Source organism: Rhipicephalus sanguineus, chromosome 11 (assembly GCF_013339695.2).
Source record: "Rhipicephalus sanguineus isolate Rsan-2018 chromosome 11, BIME_Rsan_1.4, whole genome shotgun sequence".
Classification (NCBI taxonomy): domain Eukaryota; kingdom Metazoa; phylum Arthropoda; class Arachnida; order Ixodida; family Ixodidae; genus Rhipicephalus; species Rhipicephalus sanguineus.
Window position 1 is genome coordinate 23,805,120 of NC_051186.1, and position 26,945 is coordinate 23,832,064.

Consider the following 26,945-nt stretch of genomic DNA (forward strand, 5'->3'; position numbering starts at 1 on the left):
CCCCTGCGCAAGCATCCGTTGCGCGGACGCGGCCTTGCATGGGGACGGCGCGGAGACGGCAGACTAGCCAGTTCTGCCGCCTTGCTCAAAGATGGCGTCGTGCAGCAATGGAGGTAAATTTGTAAGGTTTTTCTCCCGCTGCAATGCTGCCGGCGCGTTCTGCATGTTGTCTAACGTTTCCTGAATCATTATTTGCGTCAGTACAGGCATCGTGTTCTTCAGCGTCGCGTTTCTTACGGGGAGCCTATGATATCAAGACACTGCTGCTGCTGATTCCGTCAGCAGGGTACTCTGACCCTTTCCTTTGCTTCCAGATGACTCCGAAATGGCTCTTCTAAGCGAAGAACAGTTGGATGGCCGGCTATCTCCGGATCTATGGCCCGAAGCGAGTAAGTTCTCCTCCTTCTGTGGTGTAGCCATGTTTCCTGAGAGGAGCGTATGAGCATAAATTCGTATGCATGTTTCTTGCAGTACCTGGAGTTATGGAATTCGCTGCGCTCCTTTCGGTGAGTTGGTGTGTTCTCACTTCAGCGTCGCCCTGATACGTACGGCGCTTATTAAAACGAAAGGGTCGTAAAGCGTGTTGCGCATAGCGCGTCAGCACTGGGATTGCGTTTTAGGGGCTTAGTGGCTACGTATTGGTTAAATAACACGTCTTGGCACAAGGAGAGACGCAGCAGCTTTCCCATTTTCCATCGGACAAAGACCGGGAGGCAAAGTAGCTGCGTTTTCAGGGATGTTTAACAGGGGGTGTTGGTAGAGGCAACGTTTCCATAAGTGGTCTTCCTCGAGGCGGCAGCAACCTTGAAAACAAAAAAAAAAAAGACCAGCCCTTGCGACAGTCCCTGTTCGACGATTTTTCACCTCCTTTATCTTCCCCTGGACTTCTGTGTATTGAGGCTAGGCACACAGTATCGATCATGCATCATGGAATAAAGCGTGAGGAATGATGAAGACAGGATGATGCGCTACAAGCAACTAACTTTTTTTTCGTGCCTTATTTCATGATGCGCATTTACCAACTGGCCAGCTGTCCCTGGTTGGTACATAATTCAAACTTAAGAATGGCATGACAAAAAAAGCACACTCACGTGAACGGCACGAAAAGGTCCAACTTCTGGTTTGTTTAGGAAAGCTTACGCCGAAGCAAATATATAGAATGTGTGCATGTCAACCACAGTCCACAAGGAACATTAAGCAAGAAAGAACGATATTGTTTACATTGCCATATTTAAAACCCGCAGCTGATTGTGATAGAGGGGCAACAACGAAACTCTTACCACACTGTGCCCTGTCTTTTTGATAACCTGCTTCATCGTGACTTTTCTAAAGTGGCTTAGTGTCTGCAAACCATGGTGTGCATGAGGTACAGTAGATGAAAAAATCCATCCTATAATTGGGCTTCACATTCCCTTAAGTAGTCATGTGCTACTCTGATTGGTTTGTTCAGTGTAAACCCTACTGGAACTGAGGGATATTTTGTGTACCACGCTAGCAGTGCAAGGGAAAAGTGGCTTGGTGGGCCATTTCTCACACACCCTCTTCTTCTTCTGCTCAGAAGTACATGCGCACAGGAGGGGCAGCTCGTTAGGCATAGAGAGTCTCACGGGTTCGTCGTACTTGCCACTTTTCAGATGTGTGTGCTGCCACATGCCACGCATGTTTGAACTAGAAGTAGCAGCCAACACATTCAAAGAAGACTGAACTTCGAGGCCACCACGTGTGCTGATGTAACCACCTTGCCATCCTCCTCTGTGTTGTTTCCAGCATACTTGTGGCGATGAAAGGGAGTAAAGTGCACATTTTATTGCAGTAACTGTACTTGCCAGATTAAAAGAGAATTTCGGAGGTGCAGATATGTGAGGCAACATACTACAATAGGAAAGCCATTCTATAATAAGTTACAAAAGTGTTGCAAGGCCTCTTTAAAGGCCAACTCCGGCGATTTTTCGACGTCGATGGATCTCAATGAAATTCGCTGGGTACGTTCCTTTGCACGTTTCCGTCATTTATGCCAAATTACAGGCTTGAGACATGCGCAGATTGTTTGCAAATGAATTTTAAAGATTGTCTGCAAACGCCCTCCTGGCTTCCCACAATTATTGGCAACATTGCGTCTGTGACGTCAGTATTGGTAAGGCAGCGGAAGTGAGGCAGCCGAGGGCACCGCTAACTTCGGCGCTTCGGCCGCTACAGCGAGCGTCTGCTGTGCACAAGGCGACAGACAGCGTTGGTTTGGCCGGCGCTTCGCTGGTCGTCCCGGCTGTCACAGTTTTCATACTCCGCGCCGGCGTCACCGGCATGCCTTGCACGACTTCCGGTTCGTTCGTAACAACGTCTACGTCATACGTAGACAGTACACTCGGTCGGGTTTCGGTTTCGGTGTTGCGCTTTTTTGCTTATTTAAAATTATTCTCCAATTTGCCGAGTATTTCTGCTATCGGGCCCGTAACAGGAGCGTCTCAGGAACATAAAAGCACCATTACTTTGACATGGCCAAAAAATCGCCGGAGTTGGCCTTTAAAGGGGCCCTGAATCACTTTTTAAACACTGTCCAAAAACACGGCCAATTGGTAGTTGAGACTTCTGTGAACACGTGAGCCAAGTATTATAGCACTGCACATGGCAAGGAATATACAATTACATTTCATAGACATCTAGAAATCGCCCGCTGTTCTCTCGGCAAATTACATTGTTGGAGGGGTCGACTACATCATCGGAGGGAAGGACAGTGCCAATGGCTGAATTAAGCATTCCTGTGCTGCATAGTTACCACTAAGAGGTGCTGCCACATGACAGCACTGTGCTCTGTAGTGTGCTAGAATTATACATTAGAGACACTAGCATGCTTGCAATCGCACCAATGGAACCTATACGTGCAAGAAAAAAAAGAGAAAATGCTCAAGTTCATGACGTGCACTGACCACGACCTACTGTACTCCTGACCTTCCGTGCGAGCAGAACGGCAGCACGCGCATGTTAGCGCTTTCTGCTGCCTTTTCGCCGCTGCTTTTGCGCTACTAGTTACCCCAACCACGCAGCACCTTCACAGCCGTCTGCTCATGCTGAATCAAGATGCTTGCATGGGCATGCACTCTGTAAAACAAAGGAAAAAATGAGAAAAAGGGCACTTATGGAGTAAAATCAGCAATAAGAGTACACTGTAGTTTGTAGTGACGTGAGTGCGTGAGAAAAGGATCAAGGCAGCTTTTTCTGAAAGGTGAGGCTACTCATAATTGGCTGTTTATCATGGAGATGCAAAAACGTTGTTACATCAATACAAAATTATACGTACATGTTGTACGACTAACGTGATGAACTCATACACTTAATTTTGCGCAGGAATGTTTCTAGGATTTGTTCAATTTCACCGACAGGTAGGGTCATTGTTCATTTCCGTAACAGACAAAAAATAAAACAATGTGTTTATCGATGGTCAAAATGTTCACCAGTGTTGGGGCAGTTGATTCTTTTGTAAACATTCTGTGAAATGTTGGCTGAAGTGCCGTGTAATCATTGTTACTGTTGAGGCGTTGCAATAATTCAGAAATACGCCCAAAATTTTTAGTTCTGCGAAGAAGCAACCTAAAACAAAGCACTCGTACAGCGCGCATTGTTGTGCACCCACGCATCCGCCAAAGCTCAGGTGGGGTAACTCAAGCACCCCCTTAGCGGCGGAGTCTGGAACGAGAGCTGGCACAGGCAGCTACGTAGAATGCCGCTAGCTGGGCAGGTCAGGAGTACAGTAGGTTGTGGCACCACTGACATAGCTTCTTGCCTATTTTTCATACAATCCCCCTCCCGGGTAGCTTTCAGCACACTTGTCTGGACAAAAGGAGAGAAAAAAGCACTTAAAGCGTGCAAGAAATCCCGGCAATTTCGCTTGTACTTGACAGATTTGAAAAAACTTTTATGACAATCGATTCATGAGGCAATAAGCTTCAGTAGTGAGGTTGTGGAGTCCCTTTAAGAGCACTGTCATAAATCCTCACAGAAGGGGCGGTTGCAAGTTCAATCAGTGACACAAAGCTAGATCATCTGATACAGTGCTTTGAAGCAGGTGTGATGCTGCGGGAGTTCGCTTTAGTTATTATATGTGGGGGCAAAAATTTGTCATGACCCATTTTTTTATGACATTTACGAGGAACCAGATGTAGTCCAGAATATTTTTTATTGTAGATTCTAGATGGAAAGGCACGGCAACGCAGTGCAACTGATATTGAAGTCAAACAGGCAAACTTGGTGACACTTTGAGTGAGTGCACATCCACAGCAACTGTCCCTGTGGTGATGCGCCGCTAGGTGAAAAGGAAAATTGGCATTTGGAATTGATGGCTTTGTTTATTGGTTACAGCCTTGTTAGCTTATGAAATATTTGCAAAGCAACATTAACATCTGAATAAATTGTAGCGGTGAGTTGGCACTTGCATTGAGTCTTCTTCACAGTCCTGTCTGAGGTGGTATGCTTCTAGCCCAGGAATACTCTACTCTTACAGTAGCATGATTAACTGTTATGAGCAAAGAGCAAACAGCATTGCATCCAGCACCCGAGGAATGTGCTGCACATTTCCAAGTCCGAACAGTGGTAAAGATTCGGTGCCTCTTTAATTTTTCTGAAGTAGTGGCAGTCGTCCACTGAATCCTTTATATGTATATTTGAAGCACTGCGATTGTGACTGCACAGTTGAGTAGTGAAAAGGTTTTGACGATCGCGCTCGTAGGCTAGTGTGTCTATAGTGAGTGTCGCTAGATCTTTCCATGTGATGGCCAGGAAATGGTGCCAGTGTATGCTGTCCGGCAGGGGTATGAAGCTTCAAAAAAGACTGTGTAACTGATGGAACGATTCAATTGTCTAAAGGGGCTGCTTTGCAGTGCTTTCGAGAAGGCTGGTCACATCTGCACGATATTGCGAGTAAAAACTACAGCCATTACGTTTTGTAGCCATTTTTAATTATCACATGGCATGGGTGTGGTGTTCAAGCCATGGCAACATTGTATCAACACTCTCGAGCTTTTTGTGCACCAAGAGCTGTCTTGCCAAGCCTGTTATAGCCACAGAAGTGACACCATGACCCATGTAATCATGGCCACCCAAATGGTAGCCATGGGAATTGTAGGCTTCGCAACCATGGTAGGCCAACTTCCAATAACGTCCTGCTGGCACTAGTGTTAGCCTACAATGTCATCTGAAAGTGAAATGTAGTCTGTCCAGGTGTATATCCTGGACAGACTACAATATTTTTCAAATTCGAGGTGTACATTGATAAAAATGTCATTGGCAATGTGCTGTCCAGCACTACAAAAAAAGATGGTTGATCCCTCCGTCATAGGAATTGGAATAACACGAAAGTAAAGCATGCCCTTACAGAAGTAACTGAATGTTTACGGTACATTGATATAAGAGAGTTTGCACAATGCACATTGATGTCTCGCAGCTATAGCACTGTTTAACGTAGATGCACCCACTTTGATGGTTGGTGGTACATCTCCATCCCGACGACTAACGTCCATGTTAAATGATTACACAAAACCTTGTGGTAGCTGTAGTAGTGAACGGTGAAAGCGTATTCAGAGAACGAGGTGTGATAGCAAGAAGAGCGTCACATATTGGACGCAGAACTTGGTTGCCATCCCGCGGCATGTTAAATGTCATTGAACACCACGGCCGGACTAGAGCGAAAGTGCGTCTTGCCGCCCCCCGGCTGCAATTTTTCTCGGGGTGAGCGCGTGAGCAGGGAACACGGTGTAACAGCCAGGTGCGGCAGGCGCACGTTGCAGAGCTATTTTTGGTTTGGATTAGCGTGATGCTATGAGCGAGGCCGACGCTTTTACGACGCTTGCGCTAAGATCGCCACCTCGCGGTGTGTTAAGGCATTGACAAAATTGAACTCCTATTGAAAACGAGCCGAATGGGACGGACGTGTAACGCGTTGCAGGTGTTAATCACGGAGGCCACAGTAATGGCGAATTATTTTACTTTACCGCTCCCAGAGGCCAACACCACCCCGCTGACCGGGAGAGTGGTAGATATAAAAGGCGCGTTTGTAAAGCTTCTAGAGACTGTGACCGTGGCGCAGTGGATAGCGTGCCCGGCATCTGTTGCTGCGGACCCAGTGGTCGTGGGTTCGATGCCCGACGGAACTTTTTTTCTTTGTCATCCGATCGTGTAACTTTTTTTGACGTCATTTCCGTGACGGAAATACGTCACTGAAGTCTTGGTGGACCCCGGCATAAAACACTTTCGTGTTAAAATTTGTGTTGAGGCTAGATCCTATTTCGCTTGTATTTTGAGATTTCTCTGACCAGTAAGTTGCATTTGTGTGCAATAATTATCACTTGTTTTGTCATGCAGAGTAAAGATGTGAAGGAGATATGCTGGCTTGAAATAAGTGTTGCAGTTGCCTTAGAAGTGGGTCTACCAATATTATGTCAAAAAGTTTCGATACTGTTCATTACAACACTGATTACAGCACCAACATTTCTTCACAGCATCAACACTACACTCAACGACAACTTACCTTGGCAGTAGCGAAGGCTATGGAGGCGGGACATCCGCACATTTGTGTTACTACGCAAGTTCCAGTTTCGGTTTTGCTTGCTTGCAGTATTTGTCGACAATTCATGCTGCAGATGACTTGCTGTGTCTGTTTTGAGAGCCATTTTCTGACACATTTCTAGTATATCATTCTTGAGCAACGAAATGGCAAGTTTACAGTCGCACATGGTCCAGCTGGCATCGGGGATGCCATGTTTGCTGTGAGAACAGGCTTGTGGAAAACTGGGTGCTGTCCAAGAAATGAAAAAAGAAAAAAATATTTACAGTATACAATAATTTTTTTCCACCAATGGCTTCCCATACTTGTTATATTTTTATAATGAAGAAAGCTTTATTTATTCAAGCTAGGTAACTTTGAAAATGGGAAAATAAGAATAGGTACTAATTCTTGCTGTGCACGTAGGCAAGCGTTTCGGTTTTGTAGCTTCCCCAGTACTGCCAAGAAAAGTCGTCGCCGAGTATAGATACGTCAAGATCGTGTGTGACTCTGTTAATACATTTATCTGTGTTGTGTTGGGCCGTTGCTTCTTGTTGTAATTGACTGTTCCTTGTCTAAAAATTAGCCTGCGCACACAAGGAGCACAAAGCCAAAGTGGGCCCTGGATGAAGATGGTCTAGTCATGCTGCAAGGTGAGCTGTTTACAGCAGTTGAGGTTGGTTTTTTAACCCAACCTCAGCTCTATGGCGCTAGCAGAAGCTTCAGCTGTAAAGCAACTCTGATGTCCCCATTGGAGTGACTTGAGCTTTTTTTCTCACATTTGAGAGTGAAGGTCATTATTTAGGACCTTGAATTATTTGCACAAATAGCCGAAAATTGTTTCATCTCATGAAACAAGGCTGTACAATGTTTGAAAACCTGTATCCCTGCTCCAAATGCAGTATATTTGTGGGTATAGTTCTGCGAGGCCTGTCACTTTTACTCGCATAATATTAGCTAGCCCCTCTTATAAGGAGAACTCGTGCATTTTATCCAAATGGAAATATTGCAGTTCTATATGCTTCATTTGTTGGAGCATCTGAAGTGGACAAATGTGTCATATAATTTACAACTTATATGGATTCGTTACAATGTTTACAAGGAATTTGCGAGAGTCCTATTCCTAAATTAGAGTTGTCTATAATAGTGCTTCAGTTTTATTTGCTTTAGATGTAGGTGCAGTTTTTGAAACTGTGATAGCGCTTTTTTGTTGGTGAGCTAGAGTGGTGCAAAGCAAGCAAAGAGCAGTTCTAAAAATACCACTCAAATGTGCCTCTCTTGGTGAAGTCACAGGCACACATCTTGTATCTCTGTGATTTAAGCACCAACCACTGGCAAGCGCTGGCACGCGTTCCACGCGCCTACGCGTCAAATGCGTCGCGGCGCGCCCCGTGGAGGAAAAGGGCGCGCAACCACTGGCAAGCGTCGACTGCGCCGACGCTCGCTTTCGGCAGAGGCACAGTGTTGCCTGATCTTTTTGTTTAAAACTGTCTATGTACAGCCTAGAACGGTGCGTTATCAATCGAAGCGAATTAGACTGTCGTTAAAATATTGATTGTGCTTCACCCACCACTGTTTTGACTATTTAAGAAGTAATTAACATCGCAATGACCAAAGTAACAACCACGGTATGCACAAGTAATCGACATCGGCGCGTGCGCTGCTAAGTTCACGTCTGCATCACGGGACACAGCCAACGATGTTTGCGAGATCGCCAACGCTTGTGCGATCGCCTTGTTGACGCCTGTTCACGGCCATGCCACGGCTCTGGGCCATGCTATTAGTGCCCAACACGAATATAATCCTGTTCATGAAAATGGTTCTGCTCCTGTTGCTGCTAAAAAGAAGCGGACGGGAGCGGCGTCGCCCGCACCGTCGGTGGGCTTGACGTCGTTTCTTGGCACGTACTTTAGTTACGAAAAAAAAAGGAAATAGACGTTTGCTGCAAAGTCCAAACGAGGTGCCCTAAAAATTCGCCGCATAACGACTAATACTTTTCACATTAACAAAAAGACGGCTTTCCCGCGTACCACGGGTGTCACCGTGACTAATGTTCTAGCTGCCTAATATGAGTTACAGTTTATTACATGGGCCAACATTGAGAAGTTCGAATCCTGGAGCAAGCATACATACTAACTCAAATTTTTTTCAGTAGCATGGAAACAAGAAACCAACATTACTGGAAACTCACAGTTACTTATGTCCCGTCTAGCAACAAAATGCAGGTAAACTGTAGGACTGCAAGTATGGCCTGACTTTCTTGTTTTCTAGTAAATAAATATGCACTGTTCACCTCAAAATATGCATCGAGTTCATAATTAAACAGTCTATACTCGCGCCTTATACACTTCCAGGCAGTGCACGAAACATACTCAGATACCTGCTTATTGTTTACTTGCACAGCGTGATGTTTTGATTAAGAAATCATTCAGGTCTATAAAACAAAGAATAATTGACCTATAATTGACTTATACAGCATTTGGTTCATGTAGCGGGATGTGCAAGAGGTCTTTTCTTTGAATTTCAGTGAAATGAAATGAGTGGTATATGATGGTGTCTGTACATTAATTGCATAATCGTTGCTAGGAATGGCTCAGAAAGCAAATTTGCAAGCAGCGCTTTTGGTGAAGATATCGTAGGGCCCGTCCTGTTCCAGAAGCTTTTAACACCTAAAAAACTTTCTAAAGGCTCTAAAAAGCAAGAAATGAAGTAGCATCAAGGTTTATAAACCACCAGGCTCATATACCTACACAAGAAAATCCATTAAAATTATCATGAATACGCTGGTGCATCCAGTACATGTTTACACTTCATATTTTACAGCATTTATCGAAGTAATAAACCACACCTGAAACTTCATGATGTGATAGATATCGGTCATAATATTGCAATCAAGCACTGTGTAGAAGGCTTTTGCACGTTGTCTGTAGTCGAAATACCCTCTAACGCAACAAACCACACCTGACACTTCATGATGCGACAGATATCGGTCATAAGATTGCAGCTGAGCACTGTCTAGAAGGCTTTCGCACGTTCTTGGTGGTCTACATATCCGCTAACACAACAAACCACGCCTAACACTTCATGGTGCAGCAGATATCGGTCATAATATTTATTTATTTTCAAATACTGCAGCCCAATGCAGGGCTACTGCAGGAGTGGTGTACATGAATACAAAAGTAAAGAATGTATACAGTAATATCGCAATAAGTGCTTCAACAAAAGCAGATATCGCCACCTGTTGAGTGCAACTGGGTAAAAAATGAGAGAAATAGAACACTAATATCATACAAGCGCCTCCAAAAATCAGATACATTCATTTCACGAACCGAACCAGGTACATCATTCCAGTGTTCGCAAATATCAGAAAAAACTGTATTTGAACATGCTAGTGTGCACAAAAAAAAATGGGTTATGTTAAGATTGTGATTGCAGCTGTGCACTGTGTAGAAGGCTTTTGCACGTTGTGTGTAGTCGAAATATCCTCTAGCGCAACAAACCACACCTGGCACTTCATGATGCGACAAATATCGGTCATAAAATCAGAACCATGCACTCTGTAGAAGGCTTTCGCACATTCTTGGTAGTCTAAATATCCTCTAAGGCAACAAACCACACGTGACACTTCATGATGCAACAGATATCGGTCATGAGATTGGAACCAAGCACTGTGTAGAAGGCCTTTGGATGTCGTCAGTAGTCAAAATACCCTCTAATATAAGAAATCGTGCCTGAAACTTCATGATGCGACAGATATCGGTCATAAGATTGGAACCAAGCACTGGTTTTTGCACGTTGTGTGTAGTCGAAATATCCTCTAGCGCAACAAACCACACCTGGCACTTCATGATGCGACAAATATCGGTCATAAAATCAGAACCATGCACTCTGTAGAAGGCTTTCGCACATTCTTGGTAGTCTAAATATCCTCTAAGGCAACAAACCACACGTGACACTTCATGATGCGACAGATATCGGTCATGAGATTGGAACCAAGCACTGTGTAGAAGGCCTTTGGACGTCGTCAGTAGTCAAAATACCCTCTAATATAAGAAATCGTGCCTGAAACTTCATGATGCGACAGATATCGGTCATAAGATTGGAACCAAGCACTGTGTAGAAGGCCTTTCTACGTCGTCAGTAGTCAAAATACCCTCTAATATAATAAATCGTGCCTGAAACTTCATGATGCGACAGATATCGGTCATAAGATTGGAACCAAGCACTGTGTAGAAGGCCTTTTGGACGTCGTCAGTAGTCAAAATACCCTCTAATATAATAAATCGTGCCTGAAACTTCACAATGCGACAGATATCGGTCATAAGATTGGAAACAAGCACTGTGTAGAAGGCCTTTCTACGTCGTCAGTAGTCAAAATACCCTCTAATATAATAAATCGTGCCTGAAACTTCATGATGCGACAGATATCGGTCATAAGACTGGAACCAAGCACTGTGTAGAAGGCCTTTTGGACGTCGTCAGTAGTCAAAATACCCTCTAATATAATAAATCGTGCCTGAAACTTCACGATGCGACAGATATCGGTCATAAGATTGGAACCAAGCACTGCGTAGAAGGCCTTTGCACGTCGTCAATAGTCAAAATACCCTCTAACATAATAAATCGTGCCTGAAACTTCATGATACAACAGATATCGCTCATAGGATTGCACCAGAGCACCGTATAAAAGTCTTTGGCAAGTTGTCTAACATAGCTAAACTGAATGTCTTCATATTTCAATTATGCTTAAGTGCATGCATAGTCCAAGTTAGTGCATATACAAAGAACTGAACAGAAATGAAATAGTCCTTGCAATACATCCAAGGATTTGTCATTTGAAACCATCAAATAATTATTTCAGCTGGATTCAGTCTGGAGGAAGAGATAAATATGTGCGCAGTTTAGAATGGTCTCACAAGTGTCTGAGGTTCCAGTGAGGCACCGTTTGAATTCCTTCTAAAGAGCAGCACAGTAATATTGCACTTTCATTCCTTCTGCACATACGTGTGATGTCATGCTCTTCTCTTCTTACTATCGTGTCATTGTAGATTTCAATGGAGGTGCTTGTCACTTACAAGCTTTTTAGCAAATTAGCTGTCCAGCTGTAAACAAAACATGTGTTATATTTAAGTAAACTGTAAAACAATGGAGAAGCGCCACTGTTCACATTCTCCCGTCTATGAGTATCAGAAAAGACTAGGGAGAATGTGTGTCAGAATAGACAACCTGCAAAACAAGGCATGTGCAACTGGGCATGTGCTAAGGTGTAGTTGCACGGCAGAGAAGCAGACCAAGAGTCAAGAAGTGAAATAGCAGGCAACACAAGCAGCACTTAATCATGCAACTTTCTTTTTCGATCACCACACTCGCGCACGTTCGAGCTTCTATTTTATACACGAATGTAAATGAGACCGCTGACAGCTGAATGTGTCGGCGTCGCTGGTACCCGGCACGAAAACACGTCACACTGCTACCAACAAGCGCACGCTTGTTGTTAGCTTGGCAACACACGCAAACGATTTGCGCCGAAGTCAACCAATGTTTCAGCATCGTAAAATCCGCAAATCCTCCTCATGTACGTTGTCACATCACCGAAATGCGTTGGCAAGTGCGATGTTCGCTTTCGGCAATGATGAGGCGAATGGCGATGTTGAAAACAAACACACTGCGGTTAAAAACTCCTGCGTAAGCGCCACGCGAAGTCTCTGGCGTCATATATAGTGTCTATGTTTCGACGGAAACAACTACCATCAATTTCCTTCAACCAAACTTCCTCACATGAGCTGGTTCACACGAACTACTTCCTCACATGAGCTGGTTCACACGAACTCGACGGTAGAGGCCTACGCTGAATGCAGACGACACCGCTCTGAATTGACTTCGCGGTAGGCGAGGGCTCACGCTGAGGACTTCAAACCTCCGAAGCATGTTTACACCCGTTCCGAGCGCAGATACACACAGATCAGAGCACAGGAGCAGCGACATGCCGCAGTAGTAGGTACGATGTTTTCACTCGGTCGTCGATTGCACTCAAGACTGCTCTGAATTGACTTCGCGGTAGGCGAGGGCTCACGCTGAGGACTTCAAACCTCCGAAGCATGTTTACACCCGTTCCGAGCGCAGATACACACAGATCAGAGCACAGGAGCAGCGACATGCCGCAGTAGTAGGTACGATGTTTTCACTCGGTCGTCGATTGCACTCAAGACTGCTCTGAATTGACTTCGCGGTAGGCGAGGGCTCACGCTGAGGACTTCAAACCTCCGAAGCATGTTTACACCCGTTCCGAGCGCAGATACACACAGATCAGAGCACAGGAGCAGCGACATGCCGCAGTAGCAGGTACGATGTTTTCACTCGGTCGACGATCGCACTCAAAACCGGGGCAAGGGCAGCCGGGAAGCATTCGCTGGATTTGTCGGCGTCGCTCGAACTCGTCACGAAACCGCGTCCCACTGGTAGCACTCGCGGTCGTTCGCCGTGTCGTCGACGTACTGGATGACGACGCGGTCACTCAGGAGCGTTTGCGGGCAGGGTTCTGTTTGCAAGACGTCCTATGAAGTGGCACTTGTTAAAGGGGTGGTGCCACCATGTGTGTGGCTTGCGTGTTCTTTGCTGTAAGCGTTTCCTATAGCTCCAGGAAGAACGATGCACGCACCAAGATTCATGTATTCTCGCTAAATAATTTAATATTGCCTTTTGATGTGGACAACTTTCGGTTTCGGTTTCTGGGTGCCGAGGTTGGGCAGTGACGTAGAAGTGTAGGAGGCGTGGTCACGTGACCACACAAGGCTGTGACGCACTTAGCCAGAAAACGATCGAAACTCGGCGAGTGATGTAGCAACCGATGCTTTGCCGGTACTATAGTGAACTAGAATATATTCTAATTCACTACAGCCGGTACGTACGTTGCGGAGGTGGCGGAGGTCCGCAGGTCACTCACGCCACTACAGCAGATCTGGTGTGACGTCACTACAACTTTCGTTGTCCATCCTACAGATCTACGTCAGTGTTGGTGCACTAGCGATGGGTTTTGATCGGGAGAATGGGCATTTAGATACACTTTGGAAGTGAATTAAACTATATTCTAAACGTTTGCTGTGTCCAACCCTTCGCGTGGAGTGTCCTTGCATACAGAGGAAACCCACAACAGGCTTGTTATAGCCTCGAAATTTGCCGGTACTATAGTGAACTAGAATACCACCCCTTTAAAGCCACGACACTTTTTGCCATTTAGTTGCACTGCTCTGCTGGTAGATGGCGGGCAGCAGACAAACACTGATGTTTGTTTGTCTGTTTGCTTCTGCTAATCAAGCATTATCAGGAAAACATTGCTGTTTACACTTCAGTTCAAACACGTCAAATAAAAAGGCTGTCACATTCAATTACTTTGACATTGCTGTTGACTCGCTTGCAGAGCTTGGCAGCTTGACTGCAGCAGCACTGCTTGAAAAAGTAAAAGACCTGCAAAACCTTGCATACAAGCTCGGAATTGAAGAATGTAAGTAATGCCCTGTTTTTTAGTGACTATAGTGCAGTGTTCACATTGAAAATCTCCCGTGTGTGCCATGTGTGTTACTGAAAAAAAGTTGACATAGTCAGAAAGAATGCAGTAGGCAGATGAAGCCAGGTCACTTGTAAATTAGTTATTACCATTGTGGCTTTTGCTGCATTCCAAATCTATGCATGGGCTGTATGAAGACCTATGGTGCATTCGGTGGTTATTTAATTAACATGCACCAAACTGACACGTATGTGCAGGAGATCTTTTTCCTTTCTCAGCCCAGTGCAGTAGGCTTGTTGTTACCTGGAAATGAGCCTGTGACGTCACACTTGGCAACAAGCTCCATTGAAAATGCCAACTTAAAGGGCCCCTAAACCCCCTCCGACATTTCCCCAAACATTTCAAGTAAACAAGCGCATCGCGTGCAGAATGCCGTCGCGATCAACGATGCCACACGCCGCAGCGCTACAGGTCCCGGGCGCGCCACAATTTCGAAAAAACAATAGCTTCTCCTTTCCGGTCCCCGCCATTCCCGCCACTGACATGTGTGACATCACCAGTGAAACTCGATGACGTTATCACTTTCGATTCTTGCGATTGGCCGAACAACCGACGACTTCCGGTTACTCTGCAAACAGCTGTTCGCGCGCACCTTGCTGTTCTTGGTTGTGTTGCCGCTTGCGAATCGACATCTGCGGCCCGTAAAAGCCCGCTCATGCTAGCGGCAAGTCTGCCGCAATGGCGCGGTGCCGCAGAACGTCGGCCGTCGCCGCACGCGCGACAGCTGTCCAACTTGCACGGCAAGCTACGCCGGCAAGCCTCCGAAAAACATTGCCGCAGTGCCAAAAGCGGTTGTCATCCACCGCGAATTTATCAAGTGGCCGCCGTGCGCTCTGTAGCGTGTAAGCTCCGTACTGATGCTTCCATTTGCTTTAGGTTCATGTCTTTAAGCTTCGACAGCAAAGTATTCGTACCAATTCAGCCCCGTTTTGGAGAGCCATACTCAAATAATCAATGCTGTAGGCTTAGCGAGTAGAGAAGGGCGCTTCCGAATGCTCGGAGGACATAGATTACACGTTTGTGAGTTGTTTCTAATCCTCCATAGCTGGCGCCACTTGACCTGGCGCCAGCTTGGGGACATTTTATTTGGTTTCACGCAACGCTTTCTTTAATGCCGGACAGACTAAAACACTTTATTGACTGATGGAACCACGCCTGGCAACAACACGGACGACATCCGCACTTTTAGCGTGAAAAGCGCGGAAAAAAAAGCAAGCAGCTCGAAGCGTCCCGCGTCAGCCGCACACGACGCGGAGAGCCGTAAGCAGACGACGCGGCGCGCCGTAGTCATGTTAACCGCTCCTCCGTCGCTGATTGGCCACGTCGCTCTCCGGCAGACGGAGAACGGCACAAAAATGGGTCTCGGACCTATTCTGCGAACGGCAAAGAACGGCTGACGTGCGCAAACGAAATCGCTTGCGCATGGCAGCCTGAGAACGTCAAATGGCAAACGGCGAGCTGCCGTACCGCTAGCGTGAGCGGGCCCTAACGCAACCGCCAAGTCGCTAGCGTAATTACACATCCACGCCTTGCGGTTTGATGAGCTCCGTGAACTCGAGCTCGGCTCCTCATCTCGAGCCGAGGTGGTCTGGCACGGCGTGTCCCCGTACGGGTCCATCACGTTGGCGATCCTTTGAAGGCGTGCACGCAACACAGAGTCCATACCGGCACAATTCGTAGGGGCACGGGCCGGCACGGCAGCAACAGCGGTTAGTCAACGAACAGTGCACCCAGATACCACACAGAGTTGACGGCGAGCTGGAGCGTCGGAGTCGCGGCAACCGGAAGTAGACGCTATCTCGAACAGTGCGTCAGCGGTGACGTAAGCCACGCGAGATGAGGAGGGGCACTCAGCTGACTCAGCGAGGAGGGCAAAGCGGTTTTGGAAGAGGGTAGCGTAGGAAAGAGGGGAAGAAGCGATCGTCGCGTTTCGATCATGAAACGCGTGTAACTCCGCTATTACGGCACCGTTTCGAAAAATTCTCACGGCTACGTGTTCGTTGTAAACTCGAGCACAACTTCCTCACCTCAACTAAATTTCGACCACTGGGTGGTTTAGGGGCCCAGCGAATGATTGAACTAAGTGATTGAACTGAATGATTGAATGAAAGCGAACTGAATGATTGAACATCATTCAGTTTTGTCAAGTGTTCTTGTGAGCCTTTTGCTTTCCTCCCAAAGCTGCCTTTACTAGGTTCTTTATGAAAGCTGTCTCAGTTTCTGCGACATGCTTCTTGGGCTTTGGGGCACAAAACACTTTTTGCACTGCTACCAACACCACAAAACTATGTAGGTGTTGTGTTGTGTTCCCTGATGAAACTTACTGAATGTTCCTGTTGGATGATGCAAAAGCTGTGATGCCGTACCAGATCTTGTTCATTTCTTCAGATGAAATGTGCACGAGCGATGTTGCACATTTTGTGCAAAAATTGATTTCTTTGGTGCGCCCCAGCTGTGGATGATGAGGAGGGTTTTTTGGTGAGCACGTGTTTTTTCAATGGCAGTGGGTTTTTTGGAGCAACACCAGCTTCACAGGTCAGTCAGCACAAGCTTTCCTTGAAAATTAATAGCAAGTGAATGTTCCCACGTTTGACAAAGTCTTAGAGAAACTGCTCGGCAAGCTTCCGCTTTTCAAAACCTCAAAAGACTTCTCGAGATGTGTGAAGTTCTTAGGTAAGCTTTAAATATGCATACTTTGTATTTTGAATGATCTGTTTATCAAAATATGTTGTGATCCATTTTGAGATCAATATATCCTGGACAGACTACAATATTTTTCAAAATCGAGGTGTACATTGATAAAAATGTCATTAGCAATGGCGTTCGTCACAAAAATGTCTATGACCCGCGTGAAGAATTACCGAAAGAGATATTGGCAAGGAAATCCATAAAGTTTGAACATTTTGACACAAACGCATGTTAATGAAATGTTTTAACTGCATCACCTGACTTGTGAATGGAAACCCCCACTTTGCCTTCCTTTCTGTCTAATGGGAGTGCCTGTATATATATATATATATTTTTTCAAATACTGTTGGCCGTCATAGCCGTAACAGGGTGGGTACAGTGAATTTACAGAGAACACAGAACAAAGTAAGTACAACATAGTATGATGAAAACAAAACTGTAAAAAAAAATACATATTGTTCAAAAACCAAATAAGAAACTAGAAAAAAACATACAGACAGACATTGTGACGATGGTATGTATGCAATATGAAAAAAACTACAGAATATAATTTCGAACGTCATGGCACTGTACATACAACACTAGCAATAATCAATTTTGTAATAGATTTTAATTTGCTCTTCAAAACTTCCAATGCTCGTTGAAGTCAATACAGAGACTGGTAAATCGTTCCCCTCTTTTATCGTTCGGGGAAAAAAATACGTGTGTACACATCAAGACAGCGTTTTGGAACCGAAAACAAGAATTGATTGCTTGATCTGACGTTGCTTATTTGCCTGGGATTAAAATAAGGTTTAGTTTCAATATTGAAGTGTCCTTTTGATAACAAAAAAAGAAATTTAAAGGAGCACTGACATCAAATTTACGCGTGTCAGGATTTTTGCATCCACGAGTAGTTATCAACCCCCTAGTAGCGATTCGGGACCCAAAATGCCACTGAGGGACGAACAGCTGTCTCTTATTGATTTAGATCACCGGTATCTAGCACGATTCAAAACGGCCAGCAAGCCCGCCATTTCTTAGTGCCGGCAGTGCCACCTCCAGACCACGGCCCAGCTGACCACTTGTCTACGGAAAGGATTGACGTGAGGCTCAGCTGCTCTGCTAACATTTCGTCTGTTAGGCGCACATGTTCAATTATGCCTTGTCACCAGCATCGCCGTCAAAAGTGTCGATTAGTGTTGAAGACGACATTCTGGAACATCGAATCGCCGCGATTCGCGACGTCGCGAATCATTTTCGCTTTGATGCTTTGCAAAACAGCAATTCGAAAGTGGACGCCGTTCCAAGCAGCAACAAGGAGGTGCCCGGGGACGCACGCTTGCAATATTAGAGAATTTTAACGTGCATGGCATTCCGGTATACGCAAAAGGGTCTATGGAATATCGGTATAGCGAATGCACACCTGCGGAGAAATAGAATACGTTAGGTTTCTACAATAGCAATTCTGTGCTTGCAAAGTTCTTTGCTCGGCCAGATGGCCCCACCTATCCGGCCTCTCACGGTTACGGCTGCAGGAACCCGGTATTACGCTAGCGCAAAGAAGTCTACAGACGAACTAAAATTCACTATTAACGCTACCTGCGTGTTACTTGTTAGCAATGATATATATTTATCTATACGCTACTCCACTGTTAGCGTGTCTGCGTGTACCTCACGTGTAATGAAACGACACACTCATTCCGCTTTCACCGCGCTTCCAACAAAATTCCCCGACATGCTGACTGACGAACACAAGTCGAATCACGCCCTTTCCTTTCCCCTGTCTTTTCTTGGTGGTTTGCGTCTTGTAATTTCATGAAATCATTCAAAGTGGCGCAACGAAGATCAGGCATGAAGAGTGAGAGCGCTTCCAGGCGTCGGCGCCACGATAAAAACACTCGAATCGTCGATGTCATCGCTACTAGTGCTTCGTCACTCAGGATGGTATGCGCCACGCCAAACACGCCACAGTAGTGTCGATGTCGCAGGGTACTGAAAGCCCCTTTGAGTTTTTGTACGCTTCTTGCCCTCGAAATAAAATACCTTCCAGGTGACGGACTCCATTCAAACTTGGTCAAAAATACTTATGCATACCGAACAATCGAATGAAGGACACATCTCGAACTTGAAATTTTATGTCAGTGCCCCTTTAAGTCTAGCAAGTTTCCGGTGTTGAGCAAGCAAGGCGATTCAAGCAACCGAAGTGTTTCATAAACGGGGTCATTTCGAGAATACCTGGATAAAATTAGTCTAGCATCTTTTCTCTGTATTTTTTCAATGCGATTAGTCAACCCCGATTGGAACGGATCTTATACTGCACTGGTGCATTCTAGCGTTGGTCTTACGTAGGTCAAATATGCAAGCATTAACGGATGGTGTTGCTAGCTTTAGTTTGCGGTGAAGAAACCATAACTTTTTTTCTGCAGCTGTACAAATCTGGTTTACGTGTGGTTCGAAATTGTTAGGCCTAAGTATTTTATCGTGTCAGCTTCAATAAGAGTGGCGGAATTCATTTCATAATTACCTTTAATAACGTGCTTCTTTTGGTTGGTGAGTGAGCATGACTGATTTAGATTCATTGATTTTTGCAATGACTTGAAATGTTTCAGTAGAATCTTTCATGAATAGGCTTTCGAACATTTAATTTTCGAGCCCCTGATTGCTGTATCAGTCTATTGTTGTGTTCGTCTTTGCACCTTCAAAATGTGCTGCCGTCCATTGTAATGACAGCATTTCACTTGTGAATGAATGCACTTGCTTTTTATGAGAGTATTATCTGTCGCAGTCAGTGACTTTGTTACAGGCCACAGTTAAACACATGATCGAGCCTCCAAGCAGGCAAACATGGGGTTTGCATTTGTGTCTCCATTCATTAAAACCTATGCGAGGTCTTAAAGAATGTGCATAGGTCTTTTTTGCCAGGAACTTTGCACACGTCAAATGAAAGTGCAGATGGTTTAAATACGGGTGGCTCCTCAGGTATCTGAAGGTATAGTGCATTCACGACGGGAGAAAGTGAATGGCAGACATACACAGCGTTAACGTTAGTGTGTCATTCACTTTGTCCTGTCTTGGGTGCGCTAGAACTTTGGATGCTATGAATCACCAATAAGCCCACCGTGCAACCATAGGCTCATCGGGTGACTAGATATCGCTAAATGGGACATGTGGGATCTGGAAACGGTATTTGCTTCGGAAACCAGCGTTGAAGGGGTCTGAGGTGCCCTGGTGGGCAGGATGCACATACTCTGCAGTGCATGTTGACTCTGTTGTCTGCTCCACATCCCAGTGGTCAGTGCACCTGTCACATGACCACTGGAGAAACCTGCTACGTCAACCTGACTGTGTCTCGTGTTCTCTTTTTAGCTCGTGAAATGACAAGAGGCCGCTTCCTAGACATTCTTCGCAAGGATAAAGGTGTGCGAAAGTGAAAAGAGATTTCCTTTATGCATGGACACTGAGTGTGTGAGATGGGCAGGTGGATGGATTGCCTTTCAGAAGAGGAACAAGAGGTGCTGGTATGCAACGAGGACAAGAAGTGTTTGGAATGGCGGTTGTGCATTTGGTAAGGGTGTGCCCTGTCGCAAGACACTGTCGTGATCGGGAGCAGCTGCAACTGGAGGAAACCATCAGGCACAGTGCCTTTTGTCAGCTCACATTGTTCATACGGCCAATCACATCCATCGATGAGGTCAACTTTGCACACCAGAGGTTGATGCCGTTGCATGTGCTGTGTATTTAGTTGACGGGTTACTAAACTTCTTGACCGCAGCTCAGTTCAGTTCAGTTTATTTTCCTTAAGGGCCCCATTTATAGGGGGCTACATAAGAGGTGGGGTACATCATGCAATGAGTAATTCCAAATAAAAACCAATGGAACTTTGGAAAAAGAAGAGAAAAAGAAAAAGAAATGTTGATACACTGTGCAAACAAAAACACGCATTAAGTAAGGAGTTTGTACAAGAAAGGTTCATTGATTTGGCAACAATAGAAGAAACAACAGCATGTGGCACTAGAACGTAATAACTACTGAAAATATTGCACAAGAATAACACTGTACAAATAAATACAACAACTACAAACGATAAACACTAGAAATAAATTCTCGCATTAAGTGATCAGTTTGTACAATCAATAGCAGTTAACTTGGCAAAACGGAAGACACAGCAGCATTGAACATATGGTGGTTATTTGTAGATACAACATGGTGTGGAAGGGCATTCCCATACCTGCCAAGTCTCCCGGATTACCCGGGAGACTCCCGGATTTTGAACGTTTCTCCCGGTTGTACGGGTCATAGAGAAATCTCCCGGAAATCCAGTTTTGCCCCGCGCGTCCAGTGCTTTATCTGGCCACATGAGCAAAGTTGTCTGGCCACGTAGTAGAAAGAATGATTCTTCTTCTTTTTAACGATGGTAGAAAGGTTCAACTCAGTTTCATTGCGCATGAAGTAGCTGTGCACTTTGCGCCGCAGTCCAGCACTTAAAAGGGTAGCCGATGTCTGTCGAGATAGCGCGTTCGCCAGCGCTCGCGACCGTCCCCGTCTCAACGGCGCCCCTTATGGTCCCTTGCCCGACGAAATAACTGGTAAGCAAGCGACGACAGGCCTCGCACGCGGAGCGATGTTACCGCATGTGCCCTTCGCGCGACGGTGACGGCCGGGTCGTTTCATCTCTGCTTCAACCGTGTTGGTTCCTAGCGCTAGCGCGCATTTACTCGCACGTGAAACAGACGATGCGTAAGTGATGTTATCGGTTTGGACTCTGGACAGATCAGCGGCGACCGCAAGATCCCGCTGACAGTAGGCAGTTTTAGAATTGCGTACGCTAAGTTAGCGTTAGAGTTTGCGGCCCGCTATTTCCGTCACTCACCGGGGGCCCGCAAGCGCTTAGCGTACGACGCACGCGCAGGCGCAGTTGCGCTAAAAGCCAGCGCAAAGCTTTGCGTACGCTGTTCTAAAACTGCCTAATGTACATATAATTGCTATTGCAGTACACCCCCCCCCCCCCCGCGGTCGGCATACTTTATACCCCCTCCTCCCGCGGTCGAAATATTTTATACTCCCCCCCCCCCCCCCCCCCTCCCGTTGCCGTTGAGTAAATCTCCCGGATTCCGTTTCTCCAAACTTGGCAGGTATGCATTCCACTCTGACGCTGTTCGAGAGAAAAATGAAGCATACAAGGTAGTTGTGTGTGAACACGGTTTTAAAACCTGTAGCGGGTGACCAGTGCGTTGCGATATTTTTGCTGGTGGGGGTGATGTACGGCATGCGGTTAAGTGAACTGTAAAAAAACAATGAAAAGACCAAGGCTGGCTATCGTACGACGGTGCAAGAGTGATTGTAAGTTAGATTTTTCTTTTAGGGCGGATATGCTTACGTCATATGAGTAGGACGAGTGAATGTACCTTGCTGTGCGATCTTGAAAAGACTCAAGTGCATTGATGAGGTATGTTTGATGTGGGTCCCAGATTAGTGAAGCACATTCAACTTTATGCCTGATTAGTGATATGTACACTAGTAGTCTCACGTCACGTGGGGCATGACATAAGTGTGCGCCTCAAAAAGCCGAGTGATTGGTTTAAGTACTTGAATGATGGCACTGTTTTAATGAGGATATTGGCTATTGTGTAAGAAGAAGGAATGGTGTTGCGACTACGGGTAAATGACACATGTTTACATTTTTTTGGATTAAGAGTCATTAAAGGGACACTAAAGGCAAATATTAAAGGGACACTAAAGGCAAATAACAATTTATGTCAGAGTGAAAGCCCAATGTATGACAACTTCTAAAACGGCAATATTATCAACAGCAGTGCCCTACTTACCGAGAAATTAAGCTAAATGTATCACATGATGAGCGCCACGAGTGGGACATTTTCGAAGTGATCCCGATGACGTAGGGAAGTCGGCCTACAATAAATTACTAGTAATCAAACTAGCAGCAGTAAAAAAAGAACATTCCGAGCATCAAAAGACGTAATAAAATGCTGTTTGTTCGTTTCCGCTTGATTCATGGAAAACAAAACCTCCGTGGCGTTGCCATGGGGAACGGCGCGCGTGGTTCAAAGGTTCCGTTTTCGCCGAACTGTGCCTCGCCCGTCTCAGTGATAGTTTCGGGATCGCGTACTGCCGTGCGTGTTTTGCGCGCTCGTGAAAGTCGCTCTGACAGAAAGTTCGACAAAATGCCGCATGCGTGTGATATTGCCGGATGCCCGAATGGTGCACAACGCCAGTGCTGCAGCAAGGAAACCGGTGTGTCTTTTCACTGGGTGCCGCGGAATGAACCCTTACGCTCGAAGTGGCTTAGTGTCATGCCATTGCGCCAGTGTGCTAAACAGTCAAAACCTCTGCGTGTGTGCTCGCTGCATTTTCGTACTGAGGATTACGAGACCAACCGCAACTTGCTGACGGCTTTGAATGTGCCCATCCGAGCAAGTCTTTGCCGCAGCGCCGTTGTTGCTACTGTGGGTCCCGCTACTTCCGCTCGGCTGCTACTAGTGTCGGCGGCCGCGCAGTAAAAGCGGGCAACGTTGGGCACGGCAGCAGTGACGTATGAGAGTCGTATTTTCAGGCGGGAGATTTGAAGCGCGCTAACGCGATGCGGACCACTAAAAACGTGATTTTATTTCAAAATAAGCACTTCCTTGGCACAAAAACAGCGGTACGAGGTTTCTGGACCGCTATTTCAACAATCAACGTCAACTTAATATTTGCCTTTAGTGTCCCTTTAAGTCGACGTTGATTGTTGAAATAGCGGTCCAGAAACCTCATAGTGCTACTTTTTTGCCAAGGAAGTGCTTATTTTGAAATAAAATCACGTTTTAGTGGTCCGCATCGCGTTAGCGCACCTCAAATCACCCGCCTGAAAGCGGTCTTTCTCACGTCACTATTGCCGTGCCCAACGTTGCCTGCCTTCACTGCACGGTGGCTTGAACTAGCGGCATGCACCATTCGTGCATCCGGCAATATCACATGCATGCAGCATTTTGTGGAACTTTCTGTCAGAGCGACTTTCACGAGCGCGCAAAACACACGCAGCAGTACGCGATACCGAAACTGCCACTGAGATGCAACCGCGTGAGCGAAGCAGGGCGCCGGGGGAAGCTCAGTTCGGCAAAAACGGAACCTTTGAACCACGCGCACCGTTCCCCTTGGCAACACCAAAGAGGTTCTTTTTTCCATGAATCAAACATAAACGAACAAGCAGCAATTTAATACGTCTCTTGATGCACGTTAGGTTCTTTTTTTATTGCAGCTAGTTTGATTACGAGTGATTAATTGTAGTCGGACTCGCTCACGTCATCGGGATCATTTCCGAAATGTCCTGCTTGTGGCGCTCATCGTGTGATACATTTAGCTTAATTTCTCGGTAAGTAGGGCATTGCTGTTAATAATATTGCCGTTTTAGACGCTGTCATACATTGAGCTTTCACTCTGGCGTAAATTGTTATTTGTCTTTAGTGTCCCTTTAACCACCAGGTACAAGAAGACTGGACATGGTTAAGATTTTGCGGCAATGTATCTGCATCAGTCATATTGTTAATGGTATGATAAATCACGCAGTCATCTGCAACCATCTGGATTTTACAGGTTACATGGAGGAGTAAGTCATTCATATATATCAAAAAAAGAAGTGGGCCAACAACAGAGCCCTGGGGGACACCTGAAATGACCAGAAGTGGGACGGAGGACTGATCACTGACATTGACGAATTGCGAGCGATTGATTAGTAATGCTTCAAGCCATTTTAGTATGTCTGCGTTTAAGTTTAAGAAGGAAAGTGTATGTAACACGTGTCTGTGAGAAACTTAATCAAAAGCTTTTTCGTAGTCGAGAAAGATAGCGTCAGTTTGTTTGTTGCAGTCAAGATTTGTAAGAAGGCCGTGAATGAAAAGAGCTAGCTGTGTTTCGCAAGAAAGGCCTTTACGAAATCCATGCTGTGCAGGATGAAAGAAATGATTGGCATCTAAATGGTCCATAATGAGTGAGTGAATGACTTGCTCCCTGATTTTACTTGGCAGACTCGTAAGGGAGATGGGGCGACGATTTAGCGGGTGAAGCCTGTTACCTGCTTTCTAGATGAGAATGACTTTTCCCACTTTCCAGTCATGAGGGATGCAGCCTACTGAAAGCAACTGAGCAAACAACAGGCACAAAAATGCTTAGGATATATCTTTAGTATTTTTTTAACAGTTTTGAGTTAATACCATCGATACCAGCACAGGACGAAAGTTTTAGTTTATCAATCACATTTGAAATACCATCTACGCTGAACGTAATGGCCGGCATTCTAGATACTACGTTGCTAGACAGTAATGGCAGAGAAGCACTAGTATTCGGGGTAAAAACTGAGATGAAGGCATTGTTGAAGGTTCTGGTGCAGTCGGTATCGGACATAATGTTCCCCGAATCGTCGACAAGTGTTATGGCACGAACGTAACTTGGGTTTATTACTTGACAAACTTTCTTCGGGTTTTCTCTAAGCATTTTGGGTAAGCCGTTGTTAAAAAAAATCATGCTTGGTACCACGAACAGCAATATAAGTTTTTTCGGCAGAATATTTTTCCCAAGCGTTGGCATTCGTACTCTGTTAGCAGCTCTGAAAAGTCTTTTCTTCTTATTTTCTAAACACTTTAGCGAACCACAGATTCTGGCGATTCTCACGGAAGGTAATTTTCGGTATGTGTTTTTCTGCTAATTGAATCGTTTTACTTTTAAAGAGCACCTAATTATCATCAATAGATTGTTCGTGAAATCGAGACTCAAAGTTACATAGAAAGGCAGTTAATTCGCCATTAGTGGCTCGGAAGTTTCCTCTATCATACAGGCTGATTATTTTGCTACATGTTGCACATGGTGGTGTGAAAAATAAAAATGTGGTGTGAAGAACTTCGTGGTCACTGATAGGAGGAAGAAAAGTTAAAGATGATAACCTGTCTAGCTGATTAGTTAGTACAAGGTCTAAGGCGTTCACACAGTCACGCGAAACACGTGTTGGTTCAGAAACAAGCTGTGAAAGTTTAAACAGGCGATGGAAATCTCTAGCCTCAGTGTTAGTTGATGCGCCGGAAGATAGAATACGCCAGTTAATACCAGGGAAGTTAGTCGCCGAATAAGAGAATATGAGCATTAGGATGCGCAGCTGTAACCTGGTACAAAATGCTGTTTAACATTCCAGGAAAATCGGGGCTGTTAAAGGGACACTAAAGAGCAAAACGATTTTTCTTGCATTAGTGAAGTAGTCTTCCACGATACCAAAAACACCACGCTTGCTGCGAGAAGACGCTTAATAAGTGAGAAAACACGCAAAAAGAAAATACAGGTGGCGACGCCACCTTGGAATTCCCGCACCATTTGCCGTGACGTCACATATTTTTGACGGCGCCTGCTTAGGCCTACGTAGTTCCTAATCGGTTAAATCGAAGTACATTGTCCTCTGAGGGGGCCAGAGACTTGACATCACGAGTTTGTGAAAATTTCGTCGAGCCAGTGGCGCCAAAATACGTTAAATGCTCTTTGAAGTCTTTCATGTCACGAATTACAAAGTTCGACGCGAAATTTAAAAATGAAACTTTGAACTTGGTTTTCTCCTCTAATAATAAACCTATGGTGGTGAAATAAACTACACAAGAGTTCTCCGAGCACACTTTATCAATCTAAACCAATTCATTGTTTCTCTTTAGTGTCCCTTTAACAGGGGGTTGATAAGACACCCAGCAGGACAGCCTGTAGGAATAAGCGGAGAAGTAGCCAGGCTATCTCGAGGCCAGCAGGAGGCACAATTGTTGTGCCAGGTAATTGCTTGCTGAATGCTATAAAAACTCTCCCACCTCGTGTTCCTAGGCGGTCATGTCGATGAACTTCAAAGTTTGGCAATTATGATAATACCTCGTCACTGATGTCGCCCGTGAGCCACATTTCTGTTATGATGAGTAAATTACTGCTAGATGAAGAAACAAGACAATATATCTTCACGTTTTGGAAGAAAACTACGGGCATTAGGGAAAATAACAGATAAAGAAAGCCTATTCGTTGTGGCAATAGGGCGAGGGTTTGGTGAGCCTCTTTTGCGCTTTGATTGCTAATGAGTCTGTTTTACGGTATTGGATGATTCATTATATTCAAAGCGTTTGGATGCTATGACAACTGTCTTGAAACTGTTGGCTAAAGCAGTAAGAT

At 45.3% G+C, this 26,945-nt stretch overlaps 1 protein-coding gene across 2 annotated transcripts; it reads left to right on the forward strand.

Annotated features, from left to right (window-relative positions):
- The first annotated feature begins 55 nt into the window (after positions 1-55).
- LOC119374596 (protein lin-52 homolog) lies at positions 56-25,655 on the forward strand. Of its 2 annotated transcripts, none has more exons than XM_037644764.2 (7): positions 56-113; positions 315-389; positions 472-506; positions 7,119-7,185; positions 13,950-14,033; positions 20,133-20,183; positions 20,265-20,537. In XM_037644764.2, exons 1-7 carry the CDS (start codon positions 92-94, stop codon positions 20,333-20,335), a joined length of 405 nt encoding a protein of 134 aa, XP_037500692.1. In that variant the 5' UTR covers positions 56-91; the 3' UTR covers positions 20,336-20,537. The 2 variants fall into 2 exon arrangements, with proteins under 2 accessions (XP_037500692.1, XP_037500693.1); XM_037644765.2 differs by lacking the exon at positions 20,265-20,537 and adding an exon at positions 24,357-25,655 and having other exon boundaries at positions 71-113.
- The last annotated feature ends 1,290 nt before the right edge of the window (positions 25,656-26,945 follow it).